Source organism: Aulonocara stuartgranti (genome assembly GCF_965226115.1).
Source record: "Aulonocara stuartgranti genome assembly, chromosome: 5".
In the NCBI taxonomy this organism is placed as follows: Eukaryota; Metazoa; Chordata; class Actinopteri; order Cichliformes; family Cichlidae; genus Aulonocara; species Aulonocara stuartgranti.
This window is the reverse complement of record NC_138943.1, coordinates 39,677,353-39,704,223: the sequence shown is the minus strand read 5'-3', so window position 1 is coordinate 39,704,223 and position 26,871 is coordinate 39,677,353. Positions and strand designations below refer to the sequence as shown.

Below are 26,871 nucleotides of genomic sequence, written 5' to 3'. Positions count from 1 at the left end.
CACGTCTTAAAACATATCTATTTGCAGCACAGCAGGACCTGTTGATCTCTCTTAATATGTTTTTTATTAATTATATATATTTATTTAATTTTAAGATATTTTATATGTAATTTAAACTGTTTTCTCTTTGTTTTATATTTGTAGTACTTTGGCCAACATTGTTGGATGTAAAGTGCGTTATAAATAAAGATGCTGCCTAAGGGAAGCATGTATAATGTAAACAGAATTGGTCCTAGCACTGAACCCTGTGGAACTCCATAATTAACCTCAGTGTGTGAAGAGGACTCTCCATTTACATGCACAAACTGGAGTCTATTAGATAGATATGATACAAACCACTGCAGCACAGTACCTGTAATACCTACAGCACATTACTCTATACAAAGTATTATGGGTAACTGAGCGCTGCACTGAGGTCTAGCAGACATGTGTCTGCTCTCAAAGCCCAAAGAAGATCATAACTGTGATAGTTTCTGAAACCTGCAGATGATCAGCTGTTTCAAGACTTTTTGGGATACAAGAAAGATTGGCCTCTAATTAGCTAACACGGTAAACAGAGGACTTTTTAACGGTCTAATTACTGCTACCTTGACAGGCCTGTGGAACAGAGATCATATTTAACATACATGCATATATGATGTTAATGTCCTTGCCTCCATTTACACCAATTAGGCATAATGTTGTTAGTTAGCCCTTTGCTGACCCCTGAAGGTGCTGTGGTACTGGGAACCAAGATGTTAGCAACAGATTCTTTAAGACCCGACACTTGTGAGGACTTGTTTGCACTGTGAGATGGGGAATGTGGAGATTCAGCACCTCAAAGCGGTCCTGGACCACGTGTTGCATTAACCTGCTGAGAGAGGCGTAGCCATCAGCCATCCTTTCCACGCCCACCCCCGTGACATCACGCTCCAGCTCCAAAGCCCTATACTGTTTCCACGACAGGCTGTACATGATCTGCAACAATGTGCATTAATAATTGATAAGTCTACAATAATCATTTTCACCCATCTACGTGTACATGTAGATTCGCTCAGTTAACGCTGTTTTGTGCCTATGCACGGTTCTTAGTGTTTCTCCCTGCGCTCGGCTACAGCGGCTGACACGAGAATCAGGAAATACAAGTCGGGTCAGCTCACTGCGTAGTTTCTTCGAGAAAAGGTCGAAGCAGGAAGCAGAAGCGACGGTGTGGCAGCTCGGTGACTGTGTGCAGACTCGGAGGGATCGCACCGCCCGTTCTGTTTGCGTCCTCAGGCCGGAAATGGCCTTAACAAAATGGGTTTCGTAGGAAGGATGTGTGCGCACACACGAGCCTGGGCAAAGCAGCGACTCTGATGCTGCTCGGCTCGTGCTCGCTGTAACCGCGCGACTATGGAGCTCGTGCAGCCTCCCGACAGCACGAGCTCCTCGGTCCTCTCCAGCACACCTCGTATTCCCGCCGGACGCTGGAGCAGGTAGCCGGAGAGGCTGTGAGCAGCATGCGGTCAGACGTGGAGTACAGCCCGGTGGGAGAGGGCCTGGGTATGCGGGACTTCTGGCTGTACGTGTGGCTGCGGAGAGTGGCGGTGATAGCGACTCATGTCACCGGCCTGGGCCTGACGCTCGTCCTCTCCCTGCTGTCCAGACCCGGAACCAGTAAGTGTTGTGTACAGTGTTTTATCCCCGTCATCAAACCTGCCAAATATAAGGAAGTGATTTTGGTTATTTGTGATTTAGTCATTCACGTGACTGATCAGCTGCGTGGGCTTCTTTACTGATCAACGTAGTAGTAAAATAAATATTATTATCATGGTTTTCTTCCAGTAAACAAAATGATCCCGTTTCTGATGATAAAGATGTAAACGAGTGCAGATTAGAGCCCGTGTTTGAGCTGTTGCATCACAGTGCGTGTCCTTGAGTGGGTACGTTTAGGTTTTGCTGACGGTCAGCTTGCTGCTGTTGAAGCTGCAGCACATGGTCAGCTGATGATTGTGTCATTAATCTGCTGTTTGTCTCTCCAGGTCTGTTCTCTTGGCATCCCATGTGTATGTCTGTCGCTGTAAGTTTCCAGTCCTCACACAAACACAGACACTCGTCTCACCCACGACCGCTCGCGGCCGATGGCCATATCTTTCTAATGACACGCTGGAGTAAACGGGCAGCTGTGGCTCTTCTCGCATGGCTTTCTAAGCTGCTTAAGGGGATATTTCAAGTAATGGATGGAGATGTTGTTTCCTGCTAGCTTTCAGCCCACTACATTCCTCCAGTCTCTGTCAGCTTTCCACTGTAAATAATAGATTTGAGGGAGGATATGTTAACACTCAGAAAAGGAAGCTTAGAGATGGGTGATATATACAAAATATCTGATGCAGTGATAAAGTCTGAGTAAGATCCTGGAAAGGATTGTTCCCACTCAGCTGTTGGATCACCTGAATGATTCCAGAAGCTCCTCAGTCCGGCTTGAAGCCGTTTCACAGCACAGAGACGGCTCACAAAGGTTATGAATGACATTTTGTTAGCAACAACTGTGGTAAACCTGTGTTGCTTGTTTTGGTGGCTCTGACTGCTGATCTCTCGACTACTGCATTGTGTGGGAATTTCCACATTGGCACTTTCGTGGATAAGATTTTGTCTGTGGCCCCTCTGCCGTCGGGTGCACCACAGGGATCTATTCTTGGGCCACTACTGTTTCCATTGTATCTCCTGCCACAGGGTGCAAAAACAAGAAATTTAAACAAATGCTGACGATAGCCGCCTTTATCTGCCTTTCAGTCACTGATAGCTCCTCGACTGCACTCCTGCTTGATCGTCTTAGCGATGCTAAGTCATGGATGGCTCTAAATTCTTTAAGTTTTAATGAACGTAAAATGGAACGAACCCCAGAGGTTACTCTGCTGCTCTGACTGTCACCCGACAAGCTCAGTTACTAATCTTGGGGTAAAAATTGACTCTGTGCTTAGTTTTGATGGCCACGCAAACGGGGTGGTCAAGTCTTCCTTTTGGCACCTCATGCGTCTGTCGAAGGTTAAGCTTTTTCTTTCCAGGCGTGACTTGGAAACTGTCATCCATGCTTTTATAACCTCATGCTTGGATTACTGCAACTCCCTTGTAATAGCGGTTGGCCGTGCCTGCAACTGCACAGTTTGTAACTGGTAAAAGAACATTTGAGCATATTACTCCGGTACTTAGAATCTACTTTAAAGGGTTTTTAAATCCTTGGTTTTTAAAACCCTCAAATGCTCCGGCGCCTGTATATCGGCCCTATGCCCCCCTCGTTCGCTCAGCTGAGCAGCTGTTGCTCTCAGTCCCTAAATCATGGCTGAACCTTAGAGACCGAGCGCTCTCTACTGTGGCCCCGAAGCTTTGGGATGATCTTCCTCTTCACATTAAATGGCCTGCATTTGTACAGCGCTTTTCTAGTCCATAGGACCCCAAAGCGCTTTACACTACATTCAGTCATCCACCCATTCACACACACATTCACACACTGGTGATGGCAGCTACATTGTAGCCACAGCCACCCTGGGGCGCACTGACAGAGGCGAGGCTGCCAGACACTGGCGCCACCGGGCCCTCTGACCACCACCAGTAGGCAAACACGGGGTTAGTATCTTGCCCAAGGATATTTGGCATGCAGGCAGGAGGCAGCCTGGGATCGAACCACCGACCTTCTGATTAGTGGCTGACCTGCTCTGCCACCTGAGCTACAGCCACCCATTAGGGAGTCTACATCAGTCTTTGAATCCAGGTTAAAAACGATAGAATAACGATTTATTACTCTTATTGTACTTTTTATGTCTGCTGGTCGGCCATGTGTTGTTTTTAAAGTGCTATATAAATAAATGATGGTATGGCCTAGTGTTACACACTGCTAGAATATGCTGTTCTCTCAGTCTCATCAGAGACCGGCAGCCATAATAATGCACCAGATCTGAATGTTAATTCAACATATGCAGTTACTATGAAACTCGAGTAGCTGAACAGGTTGTGGTCAGCTGACTGGCAGTTGAACAACGCTCTGTTTCTTTGCCTTGAGAAAGTCTTGGGTAAAGCTTCGGGTTATTGTCCATAGGTCTGACGTCATCATTTATCCTGCTACATCTGTCTGTAATCATCCACTTACAGGCCCATCCCATAATATGCTGGTGCTGTGCGTTGCTGTATTACAGTTTGTGATTCCCAATCACATTAGATGTCACTCATGTACACAGCACACACTTTGTCTCCTTGAATGAACTGGGCAAAGCTTGATGTGCAGAAAAACAGGAGTTTAGATCGTTAGAATAAATTCCCACAACTCTACATCTAATTAATCGCTTGTTGAGTTTTCATGGCTGGATCTGTATCACCACTAATCACCAAATAAGCCCCTTTACTAACATCTGTTTCCTCTCACTGCAGTACTGCCTGTGCATGACCGAAGGTATCCTGCTGTTCTCAGCAGAGGGATCTCCCTTCTGCTTCAAATCATGGAAGAGTAAAGTCCGTCTCCACTGGTTCTGTCAGGCTCTGGTCCTGATCGCTGCAGCCACTGGACTTGGGTTCATTGTGGCCAGCAGGAATGTGTCGGAGCTCCCACACCTGGCCTCCTGGCACAGCCTGCTGGGTATGTGTACGCTGACCGCCACCGTGCTCCAAACGGCCTGCGGCATCGCTGTGATTTTCCCCAAGCTGCTGCGTCTCTCCTGCCCCTCGTCCAGACTGAAGCTGTACCATGCCACCTGCGGCCTGGTTGTCTACCTGTTTTCCACCGTGACAGTGATGTCTGCCATGTTCACTGACTGGTTCCAGGCCACGGCGAAGGGGGTGGCGTGGTGGGCCTTCCTCATCCTGCCTCTATTCCCTGCCTTGGTGGTGATGAGCCAGATCACTAATGCCTATCTACCCCGCAAGAAGCTGACCAGCTAGGAACCAGCAGCAGGTGGCAGAGACATCCAAAAGGAATAATGAAGAAATAAAGAGTCTTCTTTAACTTGCACCCTTGCAAGGGTGGAATTTATCCCTGAGTGAAATGTCTTTACCAGTCATCACTGTTAGCAAGCAAGCTAGCAGCTGTGGTGTGGTGAGCTATATTTGTATTAAACTACAACTGAAATAAGGGATTTTAGGGCGTAGCTTCTGGGAGAGGTTCTTTTTCCTTTTCTTCATACCTCGAGTGCTACAAGTAGCTGGCATCTAGTGGCCTGTAGAAGAACTGCAGCATGAAACATTATAGGGTTGGTGTTTAAGTATGGCTGCCGACTACTGTTGGAGTCCCACAGGTGGAGCTGGTGGACACACCTGGACTGGTTTTGTGTGTCTGCGGCTGTGGAGTCTCACTGCTGTTCACTGTGTATGCTCGGTGAGACTGTGTGCAGCCTGATGAACATTTACTGCTGACTGTGTGAGAACATGGAGCTACACCAGGTTATACACCAACATAAAAATTCTGATATTTATTGTTTCATGATATTTTTTGCCTTTTGACTTCTTATAGGTGCTACATTGTGACACAAAAGGTCTACCAAAACGTTTTCAAATTGCAACCCTGTGGCCTTCTCCACAGATTCACAAGGCTGATTTGATTTGATGCACATTTACAGCTGGTATCAACCAGCTAAGAACAACCCGACACTGTCCGATCTGCTCTGCTCCAGGCTGGATCATGGAAGTGGCTGATAGTGTGTCCTGCACTAGAAGCTGTTCTAACTTCCACCATCATCAAACCCTGTTGGTGCATCCAGGGCAGACTCAGCTGAGTTCACAGAAAGGTTGATCTTCAGCTTTCTAGAAAAGCAGATATTTTGAGACGCAGTAATCCAGAAGATGAATGTAAACTATTTAAACATGTTAACTGGATATACAGTTCAACTTTACACCAAAGCACAGAAACAGTCGCTTTATATTTTAAAGTAAAGACCCCACAGTAATACAGAGAAAACCCAACAATCATGTGACCCCCATGAGCTCAAAACAACATACTGAAACAGTTATTCATCACTTGGTTGCTTCAATACAACCCTTGGGCACATGTATGCGGACGTTTCGTGGCTGTTTGGACCTCGCTCTCTCTTCACCGATCAGGTCTGGCTGTGGTAGCAGCTTTAAACCCAGGCTGATGGAGGGGCCCAGTCTGGATCACATTCCTGCATTTTGTAGGCTGCTTTTCCTACAAGCCACCGTGAACAAAGCAGCCAAGCAACGAATTCAATTCAAATTAAGACTTATTTGTCACCTACATCAACAATTATGTTGTGATACGCAAGGCAAGGCAAGTTTATTTGTATAGCACAATTCAACAACAAGGTGATTCAAAGTGCTTTACAGAGACATTAGAAACAAGAACAAATAAAAAGCATGATTTAAAATTGAATAAAACAAGCAAATAAACTAACTAACTAATTAACAAACAAACAAACAAAACAGTATATAAAATCAAAACAGATAAAATCAGAACAGTAGATAAAATCAGTAGTTAAATGTAAGTTTTGAAATTTAAGCTTAAAGTGTGGATTTGGTGCTTTATTCAAATGCAGCTGAGAACAGGTGAGTCTTCAACCTGGATTTAAATAAACTGAGTGTTTCAGCTGATCTGAGGCTTTCTGGGAGTTTGTTCCAGATATAAGGAGCATAAAAGCTGAATGCAGCTTCTCCGTGTCTGGTTCTGACTCTGGGAACTGATAAAAGACCGGATCCAGATGACCTGAGGGATCTGGAAGGTTCATACTGGGTCAGGAGGTCATTGATGTATTTTGGTCCTAAACCATTCAGAGCTTTATAGGCCAGCATCAGAACTTTAAAGTCTATCCTCTGACGGATAGGCAGCCAGTGTAAAGACCTCAGAGCTGGACTGATGTGGTCCACTTTTTTGGTCTTAGTGAGGACTCGAGCAGCAGAGTTCTGAATGAGCTGTAGTTGTCTGACTGATTTTTTAGGTAGACCTGTAAAGATGCTGTTACAGTAATCAAGCCTACTAAAGATGAATGCATGGACTAGTTTTTCCAGGTCCTGTTGAGACATCAGATCTTTTATCCTTGATATATTCTTGAGGTGATAGTAAGCTGACTTTGTTATTGTCTTAATGTGTTTTTCTAAGTTTAGGTCTGCATCCATCACTACACCCACATTTCTCGCCTGGTTTGTGGTTTTTAGATGTATAGATTGAAGTTCTCTGGTGACCTGTAATCGTTTTTCTTTGGCGCCAAAGACTATTACCTCAGTTTTGTTTTTGTTTAGCTGGAGAAAATTGTGGCACAACCAGTCATTGATTTCCTCAATGCATTTACCAAGAGCCTGTACAGGGCCTCGGTCTCCTGGTGACATTGTGATATATATTTGTGTGTCATCTGCATAGCTGTGATAGTTTATTTTGTTGTTCTTTATAATCTGTGCCAGTGGGAGCATGTAGATGTTAAACAGAAAGGGTCCCAAGATGGAACCTTGGGGAACTCCACATGTGATACTTGTCTGCTCAGATGTGAAGTTACCTATTGATACAAAGTATTTCCTGTTTTCTACGTATGTTTTGAACCAGTTTAGTACAGTTCCTGAAAGACCTGCCCAGTTCTCCAGTCGTTTGAGTAATATGTTGTGGTCAACTGTATCAAATGCTGCACTGAGATCCAGTAAAACTAGGACTGACATTTTTCCACTGTCTGTATTCAGACATATGTCATTAAACACTTTGGTCAGAGCGGTTTCAGTGCTGTGGTTCTGTCTAAAACCTGACTGGAAGGCATCGTAGCAATTATTCTGTTTTAAGAAGTAACTGAGCTGTTGAGAAACTGCTTTTTCAATGATCTTACTTAAAAACGATAAATGACGCATTAACTGCAACTGCAGACTGACCTCTGTGTGAATGCTTGGAGCAGACTAACCTGTGAGCTGGAGTGCTCTGGGACGTTACATTTGGTCTTTGAATGGCTGCAATCCAGGCCATCCATCAGCTCTTTGTTACTACGGAAACGTGGCTTCCATGATGTAATCTGATAACAATGATCTCTTTACTCGTCGGCTTCCTGTGGCCGTCATGTGACCGGCTAATGCACCCATATGGAAAAGATGTATATAAATCTTATAGTTTGTATCTGTCTGTGTGAAACTTGTATGAAAAGCATACAAGAGTGAAAACATATAAGATCCCTTGAAAAATTATATAATGAAACTTGTATGTTTTGGATACTAAAACAATGTATGAAAGTAATGAGAAAGTGGCCACTTTCATGAGTAATCACATAAGTTTTTACTATTTCTTTTCCATATGGGCAGTTAATAACACAACAGCTCCTTGCCATTCTTTGTGTTTCTTTTCATCGCTGTGTGACTGCTTCCATATGAAAGCTTGCGTGCTTCTAGTACCGCTCGCCACTCGTACCTACAATCCTTTGCGGTTTTACCCCGGAAATGACATCACGTGCTCAGTGTCTATATGCAAGTGCTTTGGTGACAGTGGGAAGGAAAAACTCCCTTTAACAGGAAGAAACGATGCAGACAAGGCTGAGGGAGGGGCGGGGCCATCTGGGTGAGGGGAGGAAGACGTCTGCTTCCAGATTCTTCATCCATGTTAGCTGCTGGCTTATGCAAATATAAAGTGCAACATAAAAAGCTGATTGCAGTGATTGAGACAGCAGGTCTTTCTTACTGTGTCTGATACAACAACACAACCTGTCAAATACAGACTCGTCTTCTATTTGTGAGAACTCCAGTTTCAGTGAAGGACAAACCAAAGATCACATCTAGTCTAGAGACGATCCTTTCCCGGCACAGTCTATCCTAAAACATGGATTTTATTCATTTCGAGCTCAAAGAGCGGGTGAGACTGTCCTGAGGATAACTAGCTGGGCGTGGATTTGTCTCAGGGTTGCTGTTCATGAGCTGACCACAGTGGGTGTTTGTATTTATGTGACCCTCTCAGCTCTTTGCTTCTGTGAACCTGTAATAAATAAGGGAACACATCTGTAATAAAGCCACATCTCTCTTTATTTGCAGTTAACGATCGTTTGTGAGCTAATACTGACCGCTGAACAGGATAAACAGGTGGGAACTATTTGATGTGAGAAATCTTAAATGCAGTCGTTTTATTCGTGCAACAGCAGGAACCATTCCACAGAGCAGCGTCAGGTATTTCGTGTTTATTAGCGTTCACAGGTACCAGTCCACAGTGACCATAAACTTTCACGGTTTGGTGATTTAGTCCCACGCCTGGAGTCTAACAAATGCTCCCACTGCTTAAGGGACAATGCAGACCTGTACATGCAGAGATCTGAGTGCTGAGAGCCACAGAGCAGCACTGCTGTCATGTCTTTAAAGCAACACAAACCTATGCTTGCACCGTGTCCGTGAATCATGAGCAGACTGAAAACGTCGGGCTGTCATCAGCTGGGACTGTGGGACAGACGAGCGCAGCAGCCAGTGTTGCTGATGTTTTCTGCAGGCGTGTTTGTGGCGCTGGGAACCAAAGGGTCGGCTAAGAGTCGCCGCCTGCTGGCTTGTCCTCGCAGATGAAGGCCACAGAGTTGTTCAGAAGGTCGTACATGTTCACCTCCACCAGCTCTGCTGATGATTTCACCTCTCGCCCATCTGCCAGAGCTAGAAACACCTGCTGACCAACCCCCTGCTGCCTTGGCTCCTCAGACTCCGCCCCTTCCTGTCTGCTCCCTGTTGGATTGGCTGGTATCACCTGTGGGGTCAGACAGAGATAGTTTTGTAAAGGTTAAACTGTTTCCAGCTTTTCTGCACGCAGTAAACCCACAACTTGTTTTAGTTGTGTACGTCTGAAGTGACAAACCAGCGCTCGTCTCACGCACACTCAGGAAAGGCTCTGAAAGCTGAATCCAAGCACACCATTGTTGTTCTTGTGACATTACCAATAAGTCTGATGTGTCACATGACCCTCTTCCTACTGAAAAACTAAAGTTGTATCCAAGATGGCCGACTTCTAAACGGCCATGGTCACCGCCCACCTGGAGGAGTTTGCCCCTCACATGTACTAATGTGCCACAAACAGGCGTTACTATCACCAACCGTCCCCATGTTGTTACGCTGTATCCATAGAAACGGCCCCCCTGTACTCTGGGGCACTGGTCTGTGGCACATTCTGGTTACAGTGTGCAGGAAACACATGAATGGAAAGCATCATATCAAACTTGTAACCAATCACAGTTTTGTGTTACTGTTGTTATTAATATTAGAAAGCTAAACACACAGCACAGTGGAGCAGTGTGACTGCATGATCGGGTCATCCGTTCATCAGCCACACAAACGTCAGCGCACATGGATCAACCAGTCAACTCATTGCTGCAGAAACATCGAGTCAGCATGTTTGTACACAGGAAGAGCAACAGAGTCCCGTTGCATGCAGGGAGGAGTTTCAGCTGGATCACGGCTGCTTACGTATTTCAGGATGTCGTGTTGGGACCACACTGAGGCGGCAGTGACATCAGAGCGGCGTCCCGCTGTGTGTCTGAGGTAAAACAGCATTATTTGACTATCTCACTTGAGCCAAATGCAGCGATGTGGTTGGTCAGATACGCTGATTCAGCTTGGTTTGAAAAGTAAATGCTGCAAATTCTCCCAGGATGCACCTGAGCTGAACAAACTGTACTCCACCATCATCCTGATGAGCCTCAAAGCTCGACAAATACAGGACACACTTCACTCCACATGCTGTCAGCCAGGAACGGGACATTATTATTTCATCTTCATCTGTACGTCTGTGTGATGTGCTTGTTACCGTGTCGGAGGTGGAGGCCTGCTCTTCCTCCCGGCTCTCCTGCTCCTGCCGTGTGTCCACATGGCAGGAGCAGGTGCTCCTGCAGCTTAAGCTGAGAGGAGCAGAGCGTGGAGCAGCGGGAGCACCTGAATGCCTCGCTGCTGATATGCTGCGTGCAGATGTTCTCCTGCATGTCCTCATCTCCACCCAGCACAGCCACAGAGCCTGCAGCACAGACACTCGGGGTCAGTGACAACAGCACAGGAGCTGCTGCTGTGATTCATTAAACCACCAGCTGCCTCTCTAAGACCTAACACAGGAAATCCCAACCATCCACTTACCCAGGTCACGGCGGACTGGAGCCAGGCCTGGGTGACACTGATATCACAGTATTTCTTTGGCCATTTCACAGTACACCATAACCTCCACAAACAAGTGTTTATTCAACCACACAGGGCCTACAACCGCAGTGGTACACTCACTCGACCACGCCGTTATATGAACTGACGTGTGTTGTTTTAACCACCGGGTGCACACAGAGGTTTTCCACAGTGACTGTACTGTGACTCTGTGGGCAACACTGAGCTTTAACTACAATCACAGCAAGGATTCATGAGACCAAACTACTGAAATAATAAGGTGCTCATAACATGAGATGACCTCAGGTACAGAAACCAGAGGTATGCGTGGAACAGTCACAGGTGTCACAGCTGGTGGATTCATCCTGTTCTGTGGGGAGACGTTCACACGTTTAAAACACTGCATTTGTCCTGCAGACAATGAGGAAACGTTCCGGTTGGGAGGGGGGAATAAATGATGCATTCACAGAGTGTGGGAGAAAATCAACTCGCATTGCATGCAGACAGCTTAATATTGCCATGGCAACTTCTACTCGATGGTTATGATCATTTTAACCATCGTACGTGGAAAGCATCGAGTATATCCGCCTCACTGCCCACCCCAGCTGTTCAGTCGAATTGTTGAATGTTGTCCTTGTGCTTCTTAAGTTTGTAAGGTCTGAGTTCAAGCTGTAGGATCAAGACGTTCCTTTGTCCCGCACCACCTCTGCAGCCTCTCTGTGCGGGGGGAGGATGATCACACCTCCCCTGTTTGGTTCCTGCCCTTTGTATGGCCTCACTGTGTTATCTGTGGTGAAGCATGCATTGGACACACACACACACAGAGACACACACACGCGCGCATGCACGCGCACACACACCCGCGCGCATGCACGCGCGCACACACACACGCACACACACACGCACACACACACACGCGCACACACACACACGCACACACACGCGCACACACACCCGCGCGCACACACACCCGCACGCGCGCACACACACGCACGCGCGCACACAGCAGAGTGAAGCTGACCCCCCACCCACTTGAAACGTAAAGGCAAATAGGCGGAGCGGTTAGTGCTACGTTTGTGCAGATTTGTGCAGGTAAAATTAGCGTTTGTGCTGCTACGGTTTCCGAGATATTAAACTTTATTTTATAGGTCATTCAAAGGTCACCATCCTCCCAGACTGCTCCAAAACGGGCCAAAATGGTCTACTTTTTTAGTGCTACGTTTGTGCTGGTTTGTGCAGGTAAAATTAGCGTTTGTGCTGCTTCTGTTTTAAAGATATTAATGAAAATGTAAAGGTCAAAAGGTCAACCAGCCCCCCCACATTACCCAAATCCAACAAAAGTGGTATCAAACGTTTGTGCTGGTTTGTGCTGCAGAAATTTTTGTTTGTGCCGTTATTATTTTAAAGATATTAACAAAAATTTCTAGAGGTCAACCAGCCCCCCCATATTAATGGAATCAAACAAATGGATGTCAAACATTTGTGCTACGTTTGTGCTGCAAAAATGTTTGTTTGTGCTGCTAACATTTTAAAATTTTTAATAAAATAACGTCTTGATGCGTGCTTAATCATCCAGGTAAGTAAATCCCAAAAGGTTGATTCTGTTCATCTGGACATATTCAGTTGGAGAAACGTTTCGTCATCATCCAAGTGACTTCTTCAGTCTCAGCTGACTGCAGGTTTCCCCAACCTTATAAACACATGTGAGTGAAGTTGCCCCCCCTACCTTCTTCAAATCGAACAAAATTGATGTCAAACATTTGTCCTGCAAATTATTTTGTTTGTGCAGGTTATGTTTCCCTAATTTTATAAACAGTACATGTACAGTGAGAGAGATGTTACATCTGTCTTCACTTGCATCCCAGTCATAGAAGCGTTGGAGGTCGTTCATAAGAGATTACAGGATCATCCCAACCTCAGCAACAGGACCACTCTCAGCACTGATCAGTTGTGTTTGCTTTTGGAACTGTCTTAATTCCACCTATTTTGCATAAGGGTCAGTACAGGCAGAAACCTAGGTGTGCCATGGGTTCCCACAGGCCCCTGCTCAAAGTCACCAAACCAGTTCGTAAGCAGGTACAGGTGTGGCCAGAAGGGTCCTCAGAGGCACTGCTTTTCCACCACAGGGTGCCACACACGACAACACCACAGACTTTCAGGAATATACAGAAACTGTCACTGCCTACATCCCAAAATGCATCGATGATGTCACAGAGACCAGGACTATCACTGTCTGGGCCAATCAGAAACCATGGCTCACAGGTCAGGTTTAAATGCTCCTAAAGTTGAAAAATGCAAGCCTTCAGAGCCGGGAATTAGGTGAGTCTAAGAACAGCAAGGGCAAACCTGTCACGTGGCATCAGCTACAGCAAAGCTTCAGCGACAGCAGAGATACTTGGAGGCAGTGGCAAGGAATACAAACCATCACAGACTACAAGCCCACTCTACAGACCGTGGTGACACAATCCCCAGACAGTGTGTGGAGATCCCTCCACCATCATTACTGAACCCAAGAAGTCATCTATCTCCTGCTTTAAGGACTACCGTCCTGTCAAACTCACCTCCATCATTATTAAGTTAAGTGCTTTGAACGGTTAGTCATGCATCCAATCAAATTATCGCTTTCCCCCAACCTGGATCCATTTCAGTTCGCATACCGGTCAAAACGCTCAACCGATGATGGAATTTCAACTGCCCCTCACTCAGCCCTCACACATCTGAACACTAGAGACTCATATGTCAGAGTGCTGTTCATAGACTTCAGTTCAGCATTCAACACCATCATTCCCCAGCAACTCATTCACAAACTGGATCTGCTGGGGATCAGCACCTTGCTGTATAACGGGCTGCTAGATTTCTTGACAGGAAGACAGCAGACAGTACGGGTCGACAGCAACACCTCCAGCCCAAGAACACGGAATACGGGGGCTCCCCAAGGATGTGTGTTGAGCCTCCTTCTCTTCACTCTGCTGACCCACGACGAGATCTACTACAGGGGTGAAGTTAACCATCTGCCAGAGTGGTACAGCAACAACAACCTGTCCCTGAATGTGGAGAAGACCAACAGTGACTCTACTTCCTCTGCAAACTGAGAAGCACAAGAGATTCAACCCCCATTATGAGCACCTTTTACAGAGGCACAGTTGAGAGTATCCTCACCAGCTGCATCACTGTGTGGTATGACTCCTGCATTGGGTTCTGCAGGAAAAAATGACAACGGGTAGTGAGAGCAGCAGAGAGCATTGTGGGGACCTCTCTTGCCTCCCTCCCCAGGAGATCTACTGCACCTGCCTCATCTGGAAGGTCGTCTCCATTACAGGTGACTCCACTCATCCCTTCAACAGCGTCTTCAGTTTGCTGCCATCAGGAAGGATACTGAAGAGCCTCCGGGCCAGAACCAGCAGACTGAGAGACAGCTTCGTCCATTGGGCTGTCAGGATGCTGACCATCTCTGGATCGAGAAGGGGGGCCCAAGGGTACATCTTTCGCCATCCTACAATGCTGTGATTGTAGCCATTCCCCACTTTCTGTGAATGGTACTCATGGCCATTGATCAATAGGCTTTGATTAGTTGTCATTGATCAATGGTCATAAGAATTTGCATACTAACAATCATGGAATTAACCCCCCGGCACATTGTTCATTCAGTGGCGCTAGTTTCCTTCACTATGCAAATGTACTGTTTATAAGGTTGGAGAAACCTGCAGTCAGCTGAGACTGAAGAAGTCACTTGGATGAGTGACGAAACGTTTCTCCAACTGAATATGTCCAGATGAACAGAATCAACCTTTTGGGATTTACTTACCTGGATGATTAAGCACGCATCAAGACGTTATTTTATTAAACATTTTAAAATGTTAGCAGCACAAACAAACATTTTTGCAGCACAAACCAGCACAAACGTTTGACATCCATTTGTTTGATTCCATTAATATGGGGGGGCTGGTTGACCTCTAGAAATTTTTGTTAATATCTTTAAAATAATAACGGCACAAACAAAAATTTCTGCAGCACAAACCGCTCCGCCTATTTGCCTTTACGTTTCAAGTGGGTGGGGGGTCAGCTTCACTCTGCTCACGCGTGCACACACGCACGCACACACACAGAGACACGCGCGCACACACACACACACACACACACGCACGCACACACACAGAGACACGCGCACACACACAGAGAGACACGCGCACACACACACACACACACACACACACGCACGCACACACACAGAGACACGCGCACACACACAGAGAGACACGCGCACACACACACACACACACACACGCACGCACACACACACGCACACACGCACGCACGCACACACGCACACACGCACACACACACGCACACACACACACGCACACACACGCACACACACGCACACACACAGCCTTGTCTTTGTAGGGGGGGTCACGAGGGGAGGTACTATTGTATATTGTGAGGCCGTCGTCGGGTCATTTTGTGGCAGACACCGACTGTCTTGTTTTCTTCATGAGGAGTAAGTGTCTAAAGCAGCGGGCTCGTGGAAACACAGACCCAACACCAGCTATCTGAATCATATCTGTTATTAACCTCTGTCTCTCTTCCACAGCGTGTCTTTATCCTGTCTTCCTTCTCTCACCCCAACCAATCACAGCAGATGGCCCCGCCCCTCCCTGAGCCTGGTTCTGCTGGAGGTTTCTTCCTGTTAAAAGGGAGTTTTTCCTTCCCACTGTCGCCAAAGTGCTGCTCATAGGGGGTCATATGATTGTTGGGTTTCCTCTGTATGTATTATTGTGGGGTCTACTGTACAAAATAAAGCGCCTCGAGGCGGCTGTGGCTGTGATTTGGTGCTGTGTAAATAAAGTTGAACAAACTGACACAGGGCCAGAGGCGGTCAGTCTGCACACAGACGATTACAGAGAACACTGCAACAGGAGGCCTAAGATTTTAAAGACAAATGAAATAAATGTTTTATTAATATTTGTGTTTTTACATCTGTAAACGAATGGTGGACATGCCCTCTGCTGTTTGACAGCTGTACAGTGTACTCTCTGGGATCTTTTGCAAACGCAGAGATTATTATTATTATTATTGTGTCTTTGAATTACAGACAGATTGTGTTTTTGTTGGAGCTCCAGTGAAGGACGGTGCACGTCCAGGACCGGCTGTTACAGGACAGTGCATCAGTGCGGGGCTGGCGCTCACCTTGGTGCTCAGCAGCCTGGTGTTTGGCCAGACTGACAGAACTAGGGAAGAACTTGAAGCAGACATCGCACTGGACCAGGTTCTTGAGCTGCCGGGTGTGGTTGGCAAACACATCAGGGTGGTTAGTCCTGTTGTGGTACCACAGTCCTGACAGTTGCTATGGCAAAAGAAAGGTTGAGAGATGTCACAGACTCTGTAGCACACATGTGTGTGAATGCACGTGAAGATGACACATGAATGTGTGCGTTTAGTTGTGCAGTCACAAGTTGCCCAATACTGTCCTGTGTGGGTCTAAGAGGCCTCCACAGCTGAAACATGAATCCAACACACTGCACTGAGCCCATCCTCAGCCACGCACGGTAACACAATCTGTAACACACTGTTGGTGAAGCCACGCATCGATTGACAGCGTAAAGCGCTTTGGGGTCCTTAGGGACTAGTAAAGCGCTATCCGGTTGTTCAGTCTGACGTCACTAGCCGTGTCTGGGCCTAAACTCCGCTGCAGGTCCATATATCAAACGATCACTGTGGCATTACTGAGAGTTGAAAAACTGTCTAAAGTCTTTCATCTTTAATAAAATGATCAGCATTCTGCTCTACCAGGTGTAACAATTGAGTTTAACATCCAGGCATCCATGAAAACGGAATTTATGACATTTAACGGAGTTAGAAGTTAGCAGGAAGCTAGCTCGCTAGCTTCTATCTAAATACAATATAGCATGTCCTGACTGCGGGGTTTTGGAAACAAATTAAAACGTACAGCTCTGTTATCACTTCCAACATAAATGAAGACAGAAAACTAAACAGCAGTGACGTTTGTAGGGTTACTGAAGTTTGGCTAGCTGGTATATAATGATGTGCTACATGACCGCTAGCGACACAGCTATGTTAGCATAATATAAACAAGCTAACTTTTTTTCCACTCGATAAAAGTTAACGTGAGTGTTCTCGGTGGTCAGAAACAAATGTAATTGCATGGCAGGATGCTGTAAAAGGACCAAACTTCAGCCAGGAGAACAACTGAGATAATCCATCCACAATACGAGGTTAGTCATTCATATACTGCTGCATGGGCTGGGCTGTAGCTACATCCTAAGGTTTTAAAAACTGAGCTTAAATAAATGATTAGCGGTAATAAAAGCCGAGGGAGGTCAACAGTGATCACTGACTGTTTTAGGAGCTTTTTGAGATCAAATAGAAGAAAATACAAAACATTAAACATGTTAACAACACAAAAGCCATATTAAACGCAGACTACTTTAGGCCCGGAAGTAGGATTCGTCACGTCATCACTGAACAACCGGATATAAATACAGACCATTTACCATTTTACAAACATGGAGTCGTCACGGTGTCCAACTGGCTCGGTGTACCTGGTATGACTTGTTGCAGAGATCACAGCTGAAGGGTTTTGTCCCAGTGTGCGTGGGCTTGTGTTTGTCCAGGAGGGCGGCGCTGGTAAACAGCTTACTGCAGGTGGGACACTTGTGGAACTCCTTGGGGTGAAACTCCTGGATGTGCTGCCGATGCTCGTCCAGCGACGAGAAGCTGAGACAGCACTTCTGACAGTCGTGGGGCTCCGACAGGTCTGACACAGAGCAAACACACCGTCACTGAAACCTGACCAGCACACACAAGCTACCACAGTGTTTGGTGCATTCCCTGAAGAATCCCATTGCTCCCAGTAAGGAAAGGAAACTGAACCTTGGTGCAACCCCTTCATGATGTGTTCTGATAACTGGCACGAGTTTAAGTCGGGCTGCAGCTACACCCGTGTTTCCCCACCTGATGGAGCCACGGCGCACCTACGTGCCGTGGCTCCATCAGGTGGGGAAACACGGCTGCAGTGTGATGATGAAGGTGATTTGTGAAGACCCAGGCAGCAGATCTGATCCACGCTTCTACTGGGTTTCACACCATTAGTACATATGAGACTGTTACTGGCATTGGTGAGATGTGAGGCCCCGGCAGGACCTGAGAGGTCGTCTGCGAGGCTGAAGACACGACGTCTGACGTGTCAGTAATAGTCACAGGGCAGCGATCAGCTGGGACGTACAGGTGCAGTCGGCCTGAAGCCGCTACAGGAACACGTCCGCCTTTGACAACATGGCTGTTAAATGAAAAGTGCCCCACCCCAAAAACAGCTGCATGTATGGATGATCAGTGCCAGTCCTTCATATGTCAGAGAAGCCAGTATGTAAACGCAGATTTCCAAACTTTACTGCAAAAACGTTCTTACGGTGGAAGGTGTGCAGGTGCACAGTGAGCCCGCTGGCCTGGCTGTAGCCTTTGCCACACTCTCGGCATACGTAGGGCCGGTCTCCCGTGTGCGTCCGCACGTGACGCGTCAGCTCTATGGACTGGGCGAAGACAGCCTTGCAGTACTGGCACACATACATCTTCCCTGGAAAATCAAAGAAGCACACAAATGTTGTCTGTACATGCTGCATGATAGAAATACTGCATCTGTGCACGCTGTTGGTTTCTGGGTGTTGCACAGCAAACAGCCTGGAGGAGCCAGGACACCCTCTGATTGGCTCGCCGCCGCGCCGTCATCACACAGATGCAGTGAGACCCAAAGGCCTTAAAGGTGGGCAGAAAAGTACAAAACAGCACAGCCAGACTGGAAACTGCCCAGTTTGGCTGCGCTGTTGTGTTTTGTTGTCCACAGACTCGAGCTGAGTCGCACAAACCTCTGTGCGTCTGTGCGACTCTCAGCTTCTCTGCAGGATTATTATTGAAATGCTGCTTTTAAAAAACATTGTACGCTCGAGTCTTCAGCGCGGCTGCGACGCACATCAGCCTCCTGTGTGTTTGTGTCACACGGGAGGTTATAAGCTGCCTGCTCAGCTGCCTCTCTGCGTTTGGATGAACCGCAGCACCTTCTGCTTGTTATGTTTTGCACATTTCACCAAATGAAGCTCTGTTTAGGTACTTTGTCGGCTTCATTTAGCACATTTTTCACCACTGCTGCTTTTTACACTTCAGCTGGCTGGTTGCTGATCTTATACCATTAAGCTCATTCATCAAATTCTACAAACATCTGAAAGCATTTCAGTCTTCAGCCTGTGTTTCTGCTGGGAAAGGCTTGTTCCAGGTAGTGTGACTGCCGATGAAGCGCTCCATGTTCCTCAGCTATTCCACCACCACTAGATTCCTCTTCTTTTGTCATGTGTGCTGGTGTGTTTCTTATTTCTAACTTTATATTCAACTTTATTCAACAAATTTCCACAAATCCATCCAAGATTCATCTGAAGCGTGATCCTTCAGCTTCATCTTTGAAGGCAGTGACGTCCTCCCACTGTGTGGGAACCAGTGTCTCCAGTGGGAACCAGTGTCTCCAGTGGGAACCAGTGTCTCCAGTGGGAACCAGTGTCTCCAGTGGGAACCAGTGTCTCCAAGCCTATCCTTGTTTCCTGCTGTTCTCTAGCAACACAAACCTCCAGCAGCAGCATCACAGCAGACTTTTTAATGTGATAATTATACGACCTTGTAGTTTACTGTTATATTCCTATGTTCCTTATAGATTTGAATCACCAGTTGAGTCACATGATCTGTGACACGGGATCTCTTAGATTAGCCCGATCCTGCCGACAGCACACCTTCATGTGGACGTGAAGGGGAAACCCCGGGTTGGTTTACAGAGTCAGAACCTGATGGACATGTCAGGGTGAATCCAGATGAAGCAAACGAGCTGTGTAGCACAGGTCCTTGGGTCCAGCTCAGCCTTGATTCATGCTTTTGGAAAAGGCTTCAGGCTTAAAGCTGCTCTTTGAGCTCTGTCTCCCAGTAACACTCTCCTAAAACCCAGTCTAACCCTGCAGTGGTCGCCCACTGTCTTTAATAAACACAGACCTAAAAGTAATGACCACAGCCCTGCCCACTACAACAGCACAGTCACCTCAACTGGAACAAAAGAACCATACTGGTGCACTGTGATGATGCGCGGGACTCTACAGCTCCACACTGACACCACTAAGGTGGATATCACAGCCAGCCAAACGGAGCTTTTCAACCTCCACGCTTTGTGCCATCCCTCCTTCCTCTCTCTTTCTCCCCTTGGTTTCCTTGGTGATAGTTGTGTCACCTATCAATAACATCATCATCATCATAACTCTGTGGGTTTGAAGTCTCAACACTTTATCTCTCTGGTTTGTCCTGGATGTTGAATCTTTGTTTTGTTCTTGTATCAGTGACAAGCTGTTACACGTGAAAGACACATATCACCACTTGTATATCACACAACCCCAAATGTGTGTGTGTGTGTGTGTGTGTGTGTCTTACCCTCAGAGTGTCTCTTTTTGGTGTGGTATGCAAGTGCAGCAGCCACGCTGAAGCTCATGTCACAGTGCTTGCAGTGGTAGGGTTTCTCCCCTGTGTGCAGCCTCATGTGATTCTTCAGAGATGAGTTTGCACCAAACTTCGCGCCGCATTCATCACAAGCAAACGGCTTCTCTTCAAAGTGCTCAGTGCGCTTGTGGTAAATCATACCTAAGAAATGAGAAGCACTCATTAAATGGAACAAAGTGAAACGATCGCTGTGCTGTGACGCGCGAGCTGGCCCCAAACTGAGCTCAGAGTTCATGTTACGACAGATGTGATCTTTCCCACGGTCCTTTTGCACACGGCAGCACACGTTTGCTGCCTACGCTGTACACACTGCAGCTGTGCTGACCAGAGTCGAGTGCACAGCGGGGAAACCACACATCTGTCAGGTACGGTTTCTTTGCTGGTGAAATGACCTGTTTCAGGTCCTTTTGAGATTTAGACTGTAGCCTAGCAGCAACATCAAATGTAAAGCAGCACAAAGTTATACTCCACTCACACAGCAGCAGCTAGCAGTGCTGGCTGCCAGCTCGCAGCTTCCATCTCTGACTGGGATTAAACCAGCAGCCCCATGTTTTCATTACATTCATATTTACCTGATAATTCAGGTAGTGTTACTGCTTGTGACGCTTCTGTATAGTAAATGCTGAAACCAGAAGCCATAATAAGAAACACGTCAGTACCTCATCGACGGTTCCTGCTCTGATCATTATCAAACACCAACACTGTGGATGCAGCCTGAGAACAGCTGTGAGATCAGCACGCCGTTTGCTCCAGCACAGACACTGATCACATCAATAATCTTGCTTTAATGTCACGTGACTTTACCCGACGGGTGGGCGAAGGTGCGGCCGCAGAGGTCACAGGCCGCCTTCTTCTTGACCCGCGTGGCGCTGCGGTGAGCCTCGGCCCGGTGGCGCTGCAGGGCCCGCTTAGACAGCTTCTCAGGACACTCGGGACACTGCTGCTCACACTCCTGGGACATGGAGCAGCGCTTCATGTGTGCTAGCATTCGACACTTGTAATCAAAGCTCTTCTTACACCAGTGACAGCAGTAAGGTTTGGCGTGACAGGAAGCAGGAGAGGAGCAGGGAGGGGAACACTCGGTTGCTACAGCTGCATCTTCCTGCTCCTCCTTGTCACCGTTTTCATCTTCTTCCTGGACACGATCTTCACTCCTGTTCTCCTGCTCTGAGTCAGCTGCAAACATGGACGACAGACTCAAAATACGTAGAAGACATCCACTAAAAAAGCTTCCTATCACATCCTGTCCATTTGCTGGACGGACACAATATAAATACCGAGCTGTCCTTAATGAAGACAGACCTACACATCGTCTTTCATGTTACTCCCGGTGCTCGTCTTTACCTCCAGTGTGGCTGCCATCGGGCTGCCGTACGCTCCTCTCCAGCTCCTCCAGCAGAGGGAGCAGCTGTGTGGGACAGGACGATGAAGCTTTCTGCTTGGCGGTGCGCAGCAGCTTGATAAGCCCCTCCTCTCCGATCTGACCCTCTTTCACTTTACTCATCAGCTTCTCCGACACGGAGCTGGGATCAGCCTCCTCACAGCACCGACACACAACCTGAGAGAGCACAAAGTGCAAACAAAATGAAATTGTGGAGCAGCAGCAACCTTCCAGTCAGTAGATGGCGCCCTCGAGCTACAGCCAGGAGCCGTCACAGCTGTAGCTCAGAGCGAGTTGTGCGCTCACAGTACGCTGACCATGAGGTGGTGCGGTCAGCGAAATGGGAACAGAAATGTGCTTTTGGCTCCAGTACGTAGAGATACACTGTTACTGTCGTCGTCTTCTATGTGGAGCCACAACTGTGCTCGAGTGATTCCTGACACTGTCCAACAAAGGGGGACAGCCTGGAGAGCTACTGTTCAGGGCTCAAACATGTTAAACAACGTGCAAGGGAGGGGTTCTCAACCCGCGGCTCTGGAGCCACGCGGGGCCTGGGACAATGAATACATTAAATAAATTAATAGTGTTTAATTGAAACGTGTTTATTAGTGGTAGTGACTTCTACACTGGGAGATTACTGTGATCTTGAAATATGAAATTTAAATGATATTTGATTATTTTTCGTCGGTCAAACGAGCGCCACACTTCACCTCAGGAGGCCACTGTCACTGAGAATAACTGCAGTGCTGCTGAGGTAACCGAGACGTGGAACGGCATCCCGACACGAACGTGTGGATCCTCAGCTCCACAGACGGAGGTGAGCAGCTGCTCTCCACCCACGCCTCACAGACGACAGCGGGAACTTCCCATCGTCCCGTTAACCAGGTAAGATTAATATTTATGATGATGCAGATATTTTTCAGTGACACAGAGATTTGTTTCCAATGTATTTCTTCAATTCAGCTCGAGGCTCAGGAGGCTCAGAGGCGAGATGACCGTTAGTTTGCTACGTGAATCCTTCCAGCTTTTTATTGTGTTGGTTTCTTGTTAGTATTTTAGTACATAAAGAAAATGTAGTTTTCTCTGTAGCACTTCATGTGTTTCATAAGCAACACACTTTGTATGTCGTTGTTTCTACAAAGCATGAAGGTCAAAGGTCAGTATTTACAGGGGCATCTTCATTTTGGATGTGTTTGCAGCTCGGTGGCTTTTTTATGAAACCGGGTCCAAACGGCTCTTTGGGTGTTAAAGGTAGCCGAGCCGTGAGCTCAGGTGGTATTAGATGGAGTCAAACTGTAGAAGAACCAGGGCTTCCTGTTGTACCTGTCGCTCTCTTTCTGTCAGGCTCTCTGCTGCTTGGCTCAGCAGTTCCACAACAGACGACGTGTTGGCGAGGAGACCAGACTCGCTGGACAGCCTGGCTGCCGACGTGTCGCCACCTTCTGAGGATTTGATGTCTTCGGGCCCTGTGGACAGAAAATAAAGTCTAGTTGTTATCTTGTTTATTGTAGGGAGACTATTTTAGACCAGGCGTGGGCAACTCCAGGCCTGGAGGGCCGGTGTCCTGCAGGTTTAAGATCTCATCCTGGGTCAACACTCCTGAATCTCATGATGAGCTCATTAGCAGGCCTCTGGAGAACATCTGGAGGTCAATCAGCTGTGTCGGATCAGGGACACACCTAAAACCAGCAGGACACCGGCCCTCCAGGCCTGTTTTAGACTCTATTTCCAGTAACGTGTGATTTGAATTATTCCTAGATCGACTCACACTATTAAATTCCCCAAACTACGGGTTTAAACATAAGAATGACCTGATGTGTCAGGGAGCTCCACGCGGGCCCTTTTAATCGCCGGCTCGTCATCGCGGTCATGCTCAAACGATTCTTTTTTCAGCTCGTCCGTCACCTCCGCCTCGTCTGAAGACGGGTTGTGCTTGCTGGGCGAGGCTGAGCCTTCAGGCTTCATATTCGGGGCTTTGTCGGTCACGGTGAGGTGTGGCACAGCGGAGCTCACTGATACCGGGGGCTTCTGGTTCACCAGGCTGGTGAGGACTTGCTTAAAGCCAACGGCCACGTCATACATCTGCAGGCTGTCTGCAGCGGCGACTATGCGACTGACGTTGTGTTTACCTGGAGGCAGTTTACCAGTGTAGACCATGTCCAGGAGGCAGCCAAACTCCTGCGAGGAAACCACAGCTGTGTCGATGGAGATGGTGTCGGAGCCATCCAGGAGAGACCTGACGGAGACAGCACCGTTCTGCTTTTAAGCTGCAGTGTAATAAAAGCGAACAGCGACTGCAGCAGCCACCTGTACACCGTGCTGGCATCAATATTAAAGTATGACGGGAGCAAACACAAAGAGCACATCTGTAACAGCTGCTCATAAACTTTACTCACGTGTTAGATTTCATGGTCCTCAATAAACACATTTTTAAAAAAGCCAAACTAAAAGTTCATGAGCTGAATTTGACTCCACAGGAGCGCTGCTGAGATTAGATGAACGACTGTAAGGTCCAAATATGTGACTGCAGAAGAGTCACCAGGTCTACCTGAAAAGCATGCTGGAGGCAGCCAGCACCAGTTTATGTGCGCGATGACGACCCTCTCCCACCAAGATGGTGCAGTCGCAGAAGTGCTCGTCCTTCCTCAAGGCCCACAGCTGCTGCATCAGCTGGCTGCTGTAGTTGGGTAGCTCCATCATGTTGGTTTCAGGGCGACTGCACCAACCACAGCTGTAATCGTTTCATGTCCAAACACACAATCAGGCCTGCAGCATTATCACAACTCATCACTGGTACTTTTCACTAAAACTGCGTTTATAGCGTACTCACTCTGTGCGCCGGCAGCACGAGAAAGACTCACACAAAGCTGCAGTTTATCCGACTACTGTGTAAAAAGCTAATGTTTTTATTACAACATCAACTAGTGTATGAAGCACCACGTGATGCCGGACACGGTGACGCGTGGTGTCTTATCAGCAACTAACGTTCAGTCTTCTTAAACAGTGTTTACCGGAATGTAACTAGCTGTAGCCTAGCTAAGGTTGCTAATGTGCTCCAGAGAAGCTAACTAGTTCCTGTAATATTAGTGAAGCACGCTGCGATACAGGAGCGCTCCCAGTAGAATAAACCCCAGACCATCACTAAGGGCTGTACCTTGAATTATTCAATCCGAGTCTTTATTTAAACTTCTCTGCTGAACAATTCTGCCGTGCGCAATAAAGCTCAACTGTTTTGAAAATGGCGACACGCAGTACGTGAACAAATTGCGACACTTCCGGTTGAAGAAGCGTCATCACAGCGAGCGGTTCGCTTTAAATCTGTTTGTATGACCGTTGGGCCTTCACCGGAGCAGTCATTCAGGGACGTGCGGTGTGGGCTCGTGTCAAACAACAGCTCCACAGCTCATTACAAATATATTCTCTCAAAATTATTAAATTAACGACAAATACATAAAAGCTTTTGCCTGGAACAAGAATCTGTTATATATTCGTAATACAGCGGATGTTCCCCGGGCACTGGACCGGTACCGGTCCGTGAGTGGTTTGGCACCGGGCCGCGAGAGTTGAAGCTCGGGTGTGAAATGTCTGGTTTCCAGGGGGTTTGTCGTGTTGTGGGTGCGTCTTATTTTGAAAGAAATACGTCCCCGTTACTATAGCGACCAGAGAGCATTAAGGGGCAGAGAGGAGGACGTTACCGTCAGTGTTGGCGCGTTTCAGCAGCACGCTGCTAACAGACAGTGAATTCACGTTTACTGTTATATTTACAAGATACCGCCGCGGTTCTCTCGGTCGTATCGTTTTGTTGTTGCATTTGTCCGCCACACCTTAAAGGCCGCTCCGTGACGGTCTGACGTTAAACCGTCCGGGGAGCACAAGAGGCTGCGCACCGCTGGTTTAGATGTTCACCACAGCGACTGTTGCTTTGAACATTTCTGACTTCCTCTCAGTTCACTGCATTTGTGGGATGTTTCAGAGAGCACTCGATGCAAACCAAAGCATGACTAGGACAACAACAGTTTAACAAAGAGTCCTTCAATTATCTTCGGCCCAAGTTCAAGAACTCATTAGTTCAGTGGTTCACTAGAATTGAGATAACAAGAACATTTTGACAGGAAAATAACGGTGCAGGTTTCAACTACTGAGACCATGTCTGATCCAATGAGCAGCCGTAGTAGATGACTTATTGGACATCTGTAGTAAATGTGATATTTGCTTTCTATTCATGCAGAAGTATCAAGAAAACAAAAAGCTGCTGCACCGTCTCATCTACAGAAAATATACAATAGAGCTGAGGCAAGACCCGTGATGCTGTGTGAGGAAGTTAGGAAGCACAGAAAAGTGAGGGTGGGAGTAACAGATGAAGTCTGTATGGCCTGTGATACCCACAGACACTGAGCTACAGTGTCTGTGCAGAAAGACCAATGAAAATGGGTAAAAGAACATGAGGCGGGTGGAAAGGTGAAACTGGAAGTAGTGAATGTGGGCAGGCTTAAATTCCTGGTGTCAGCTGGCACAGTGCACAAGAGAGGAGGTGAAGGTGCAGGTAGGGTGGAGAGGTGTTGGTGTAATATCTGAGAGGGAAGGTTTACAAGATGGCAGCGAGAGCCGCTCTGATGTTTGGGCCCGAGACGCAGCACTGACGAGAGGCGGAGCTGCAGGGCGTGAGATGCTTGTAGTGAGTGATGAAGATATGAAAGGGACAGCACAGGCGGGAGTTTGGAGACAGAGGCGCGGCTGGCATGGCTTATACATGACCTGCTGCCAGGCAGGAGGAGAGGAAGACCACAGAGGAAGACCACAGGGATGCAGTCCAGCCAGGTAACAACAGACCATGCTCGGAACAGGACGATATGATCGCAGACGACCTGCTGCTGCAACCTGGAGCAAGTTCATTCATTGGCTGTTAGTGAACACTGATCAGCAAG

At 47.3% G+C, this 26,871-nt stretch overlaps 2 protein-coding genes across 3 annotated transcripts; one reads left to right on the top strand and one right to left on the bottom strand.

Annotated features, from left to right (window-relative positions):
* Positions 1-855: 855 nt before the first annotated feature.
* cyb561d1 (cytochrome b561 family, member D1) lies at positions 856-8,939 on the top strand. Of its 2 annotated transcripts, XR_014276859.1 has the most exons (4): positions 856-1,635; positions 2,001-2,038; positions 4,381-5,385; positions 5,525-8,939. XR_014276859.1 is itself a non-coding variant. In XM_082534112.1 (3 exons), the coding sequence occupies exons 1-3, from the start codon at positions 1,479-1,481 to the stop codon at positions 4,885-4,887; spliced, it is 702 nt and encodes a 233-aa protein (XP_082390238.1). In that variant the 5' UTR covers positions 856-1,478; the 3' UTR covers positions 4,888-8,939. The 2 variants fall into 2 exon arrangements, 1 of the variants encoding a protein (XP_082390238.1); XM_082534112.1 differs by having other exon boundaries at positions 4,381-8,939.
* zbtb40 (zinc finger and BTB domain containing 40) lies at positions 8,917-24,677 on the bottom strand. The gene is given in 12 exon segments (XM_082534090.1): positions 8,917-9,637; positions 10,691-10,760; positions 10,762-10,894; positions 16,216-16,372; positions 17,589-17,803; positions 18,455-18,619; positions 20,500-20,706; positions 21,370-21,741; positions 21,910-22,123; positions 23,270-23,412; positions 23,758-24,182; positions 24,495-24,677. Coding segments are annotated over 12 exon segments (2,466 nt in total). The 5' UTR covers positions 24,647-24,677; the 3' UTR covers positions 8,917-9,424.
* Positions 24,678-26,871: the final 2,194 nt, after the last annotated feature.

Excerpts from the sequence above, each read along its gene's own strand:
- cyb561d1 (XM_082534112.1), top strand. The coding sequence starts at position 1,479 with ATGCGGTCAGACGTGGAGTACAGCCCGGTGGGAGAGGGCCTGGGTATG. Across the intron at positions 1,636-2,000 it reads GCTGTCCAGACCCGGAACCA|GTCTGTTCTCTTGGCATCCC; the intron begins GTAAGTGTTGTG and ends TTGTCTCTCCAG. Across the intron at positions 2,039-4,380 it reads CCATGTGTATGTCTGTCGCT|TACTGCCTGTGCATGACCGA; the intron begins GTAAGTTTCCAG and ends CTCTCACTGCAG.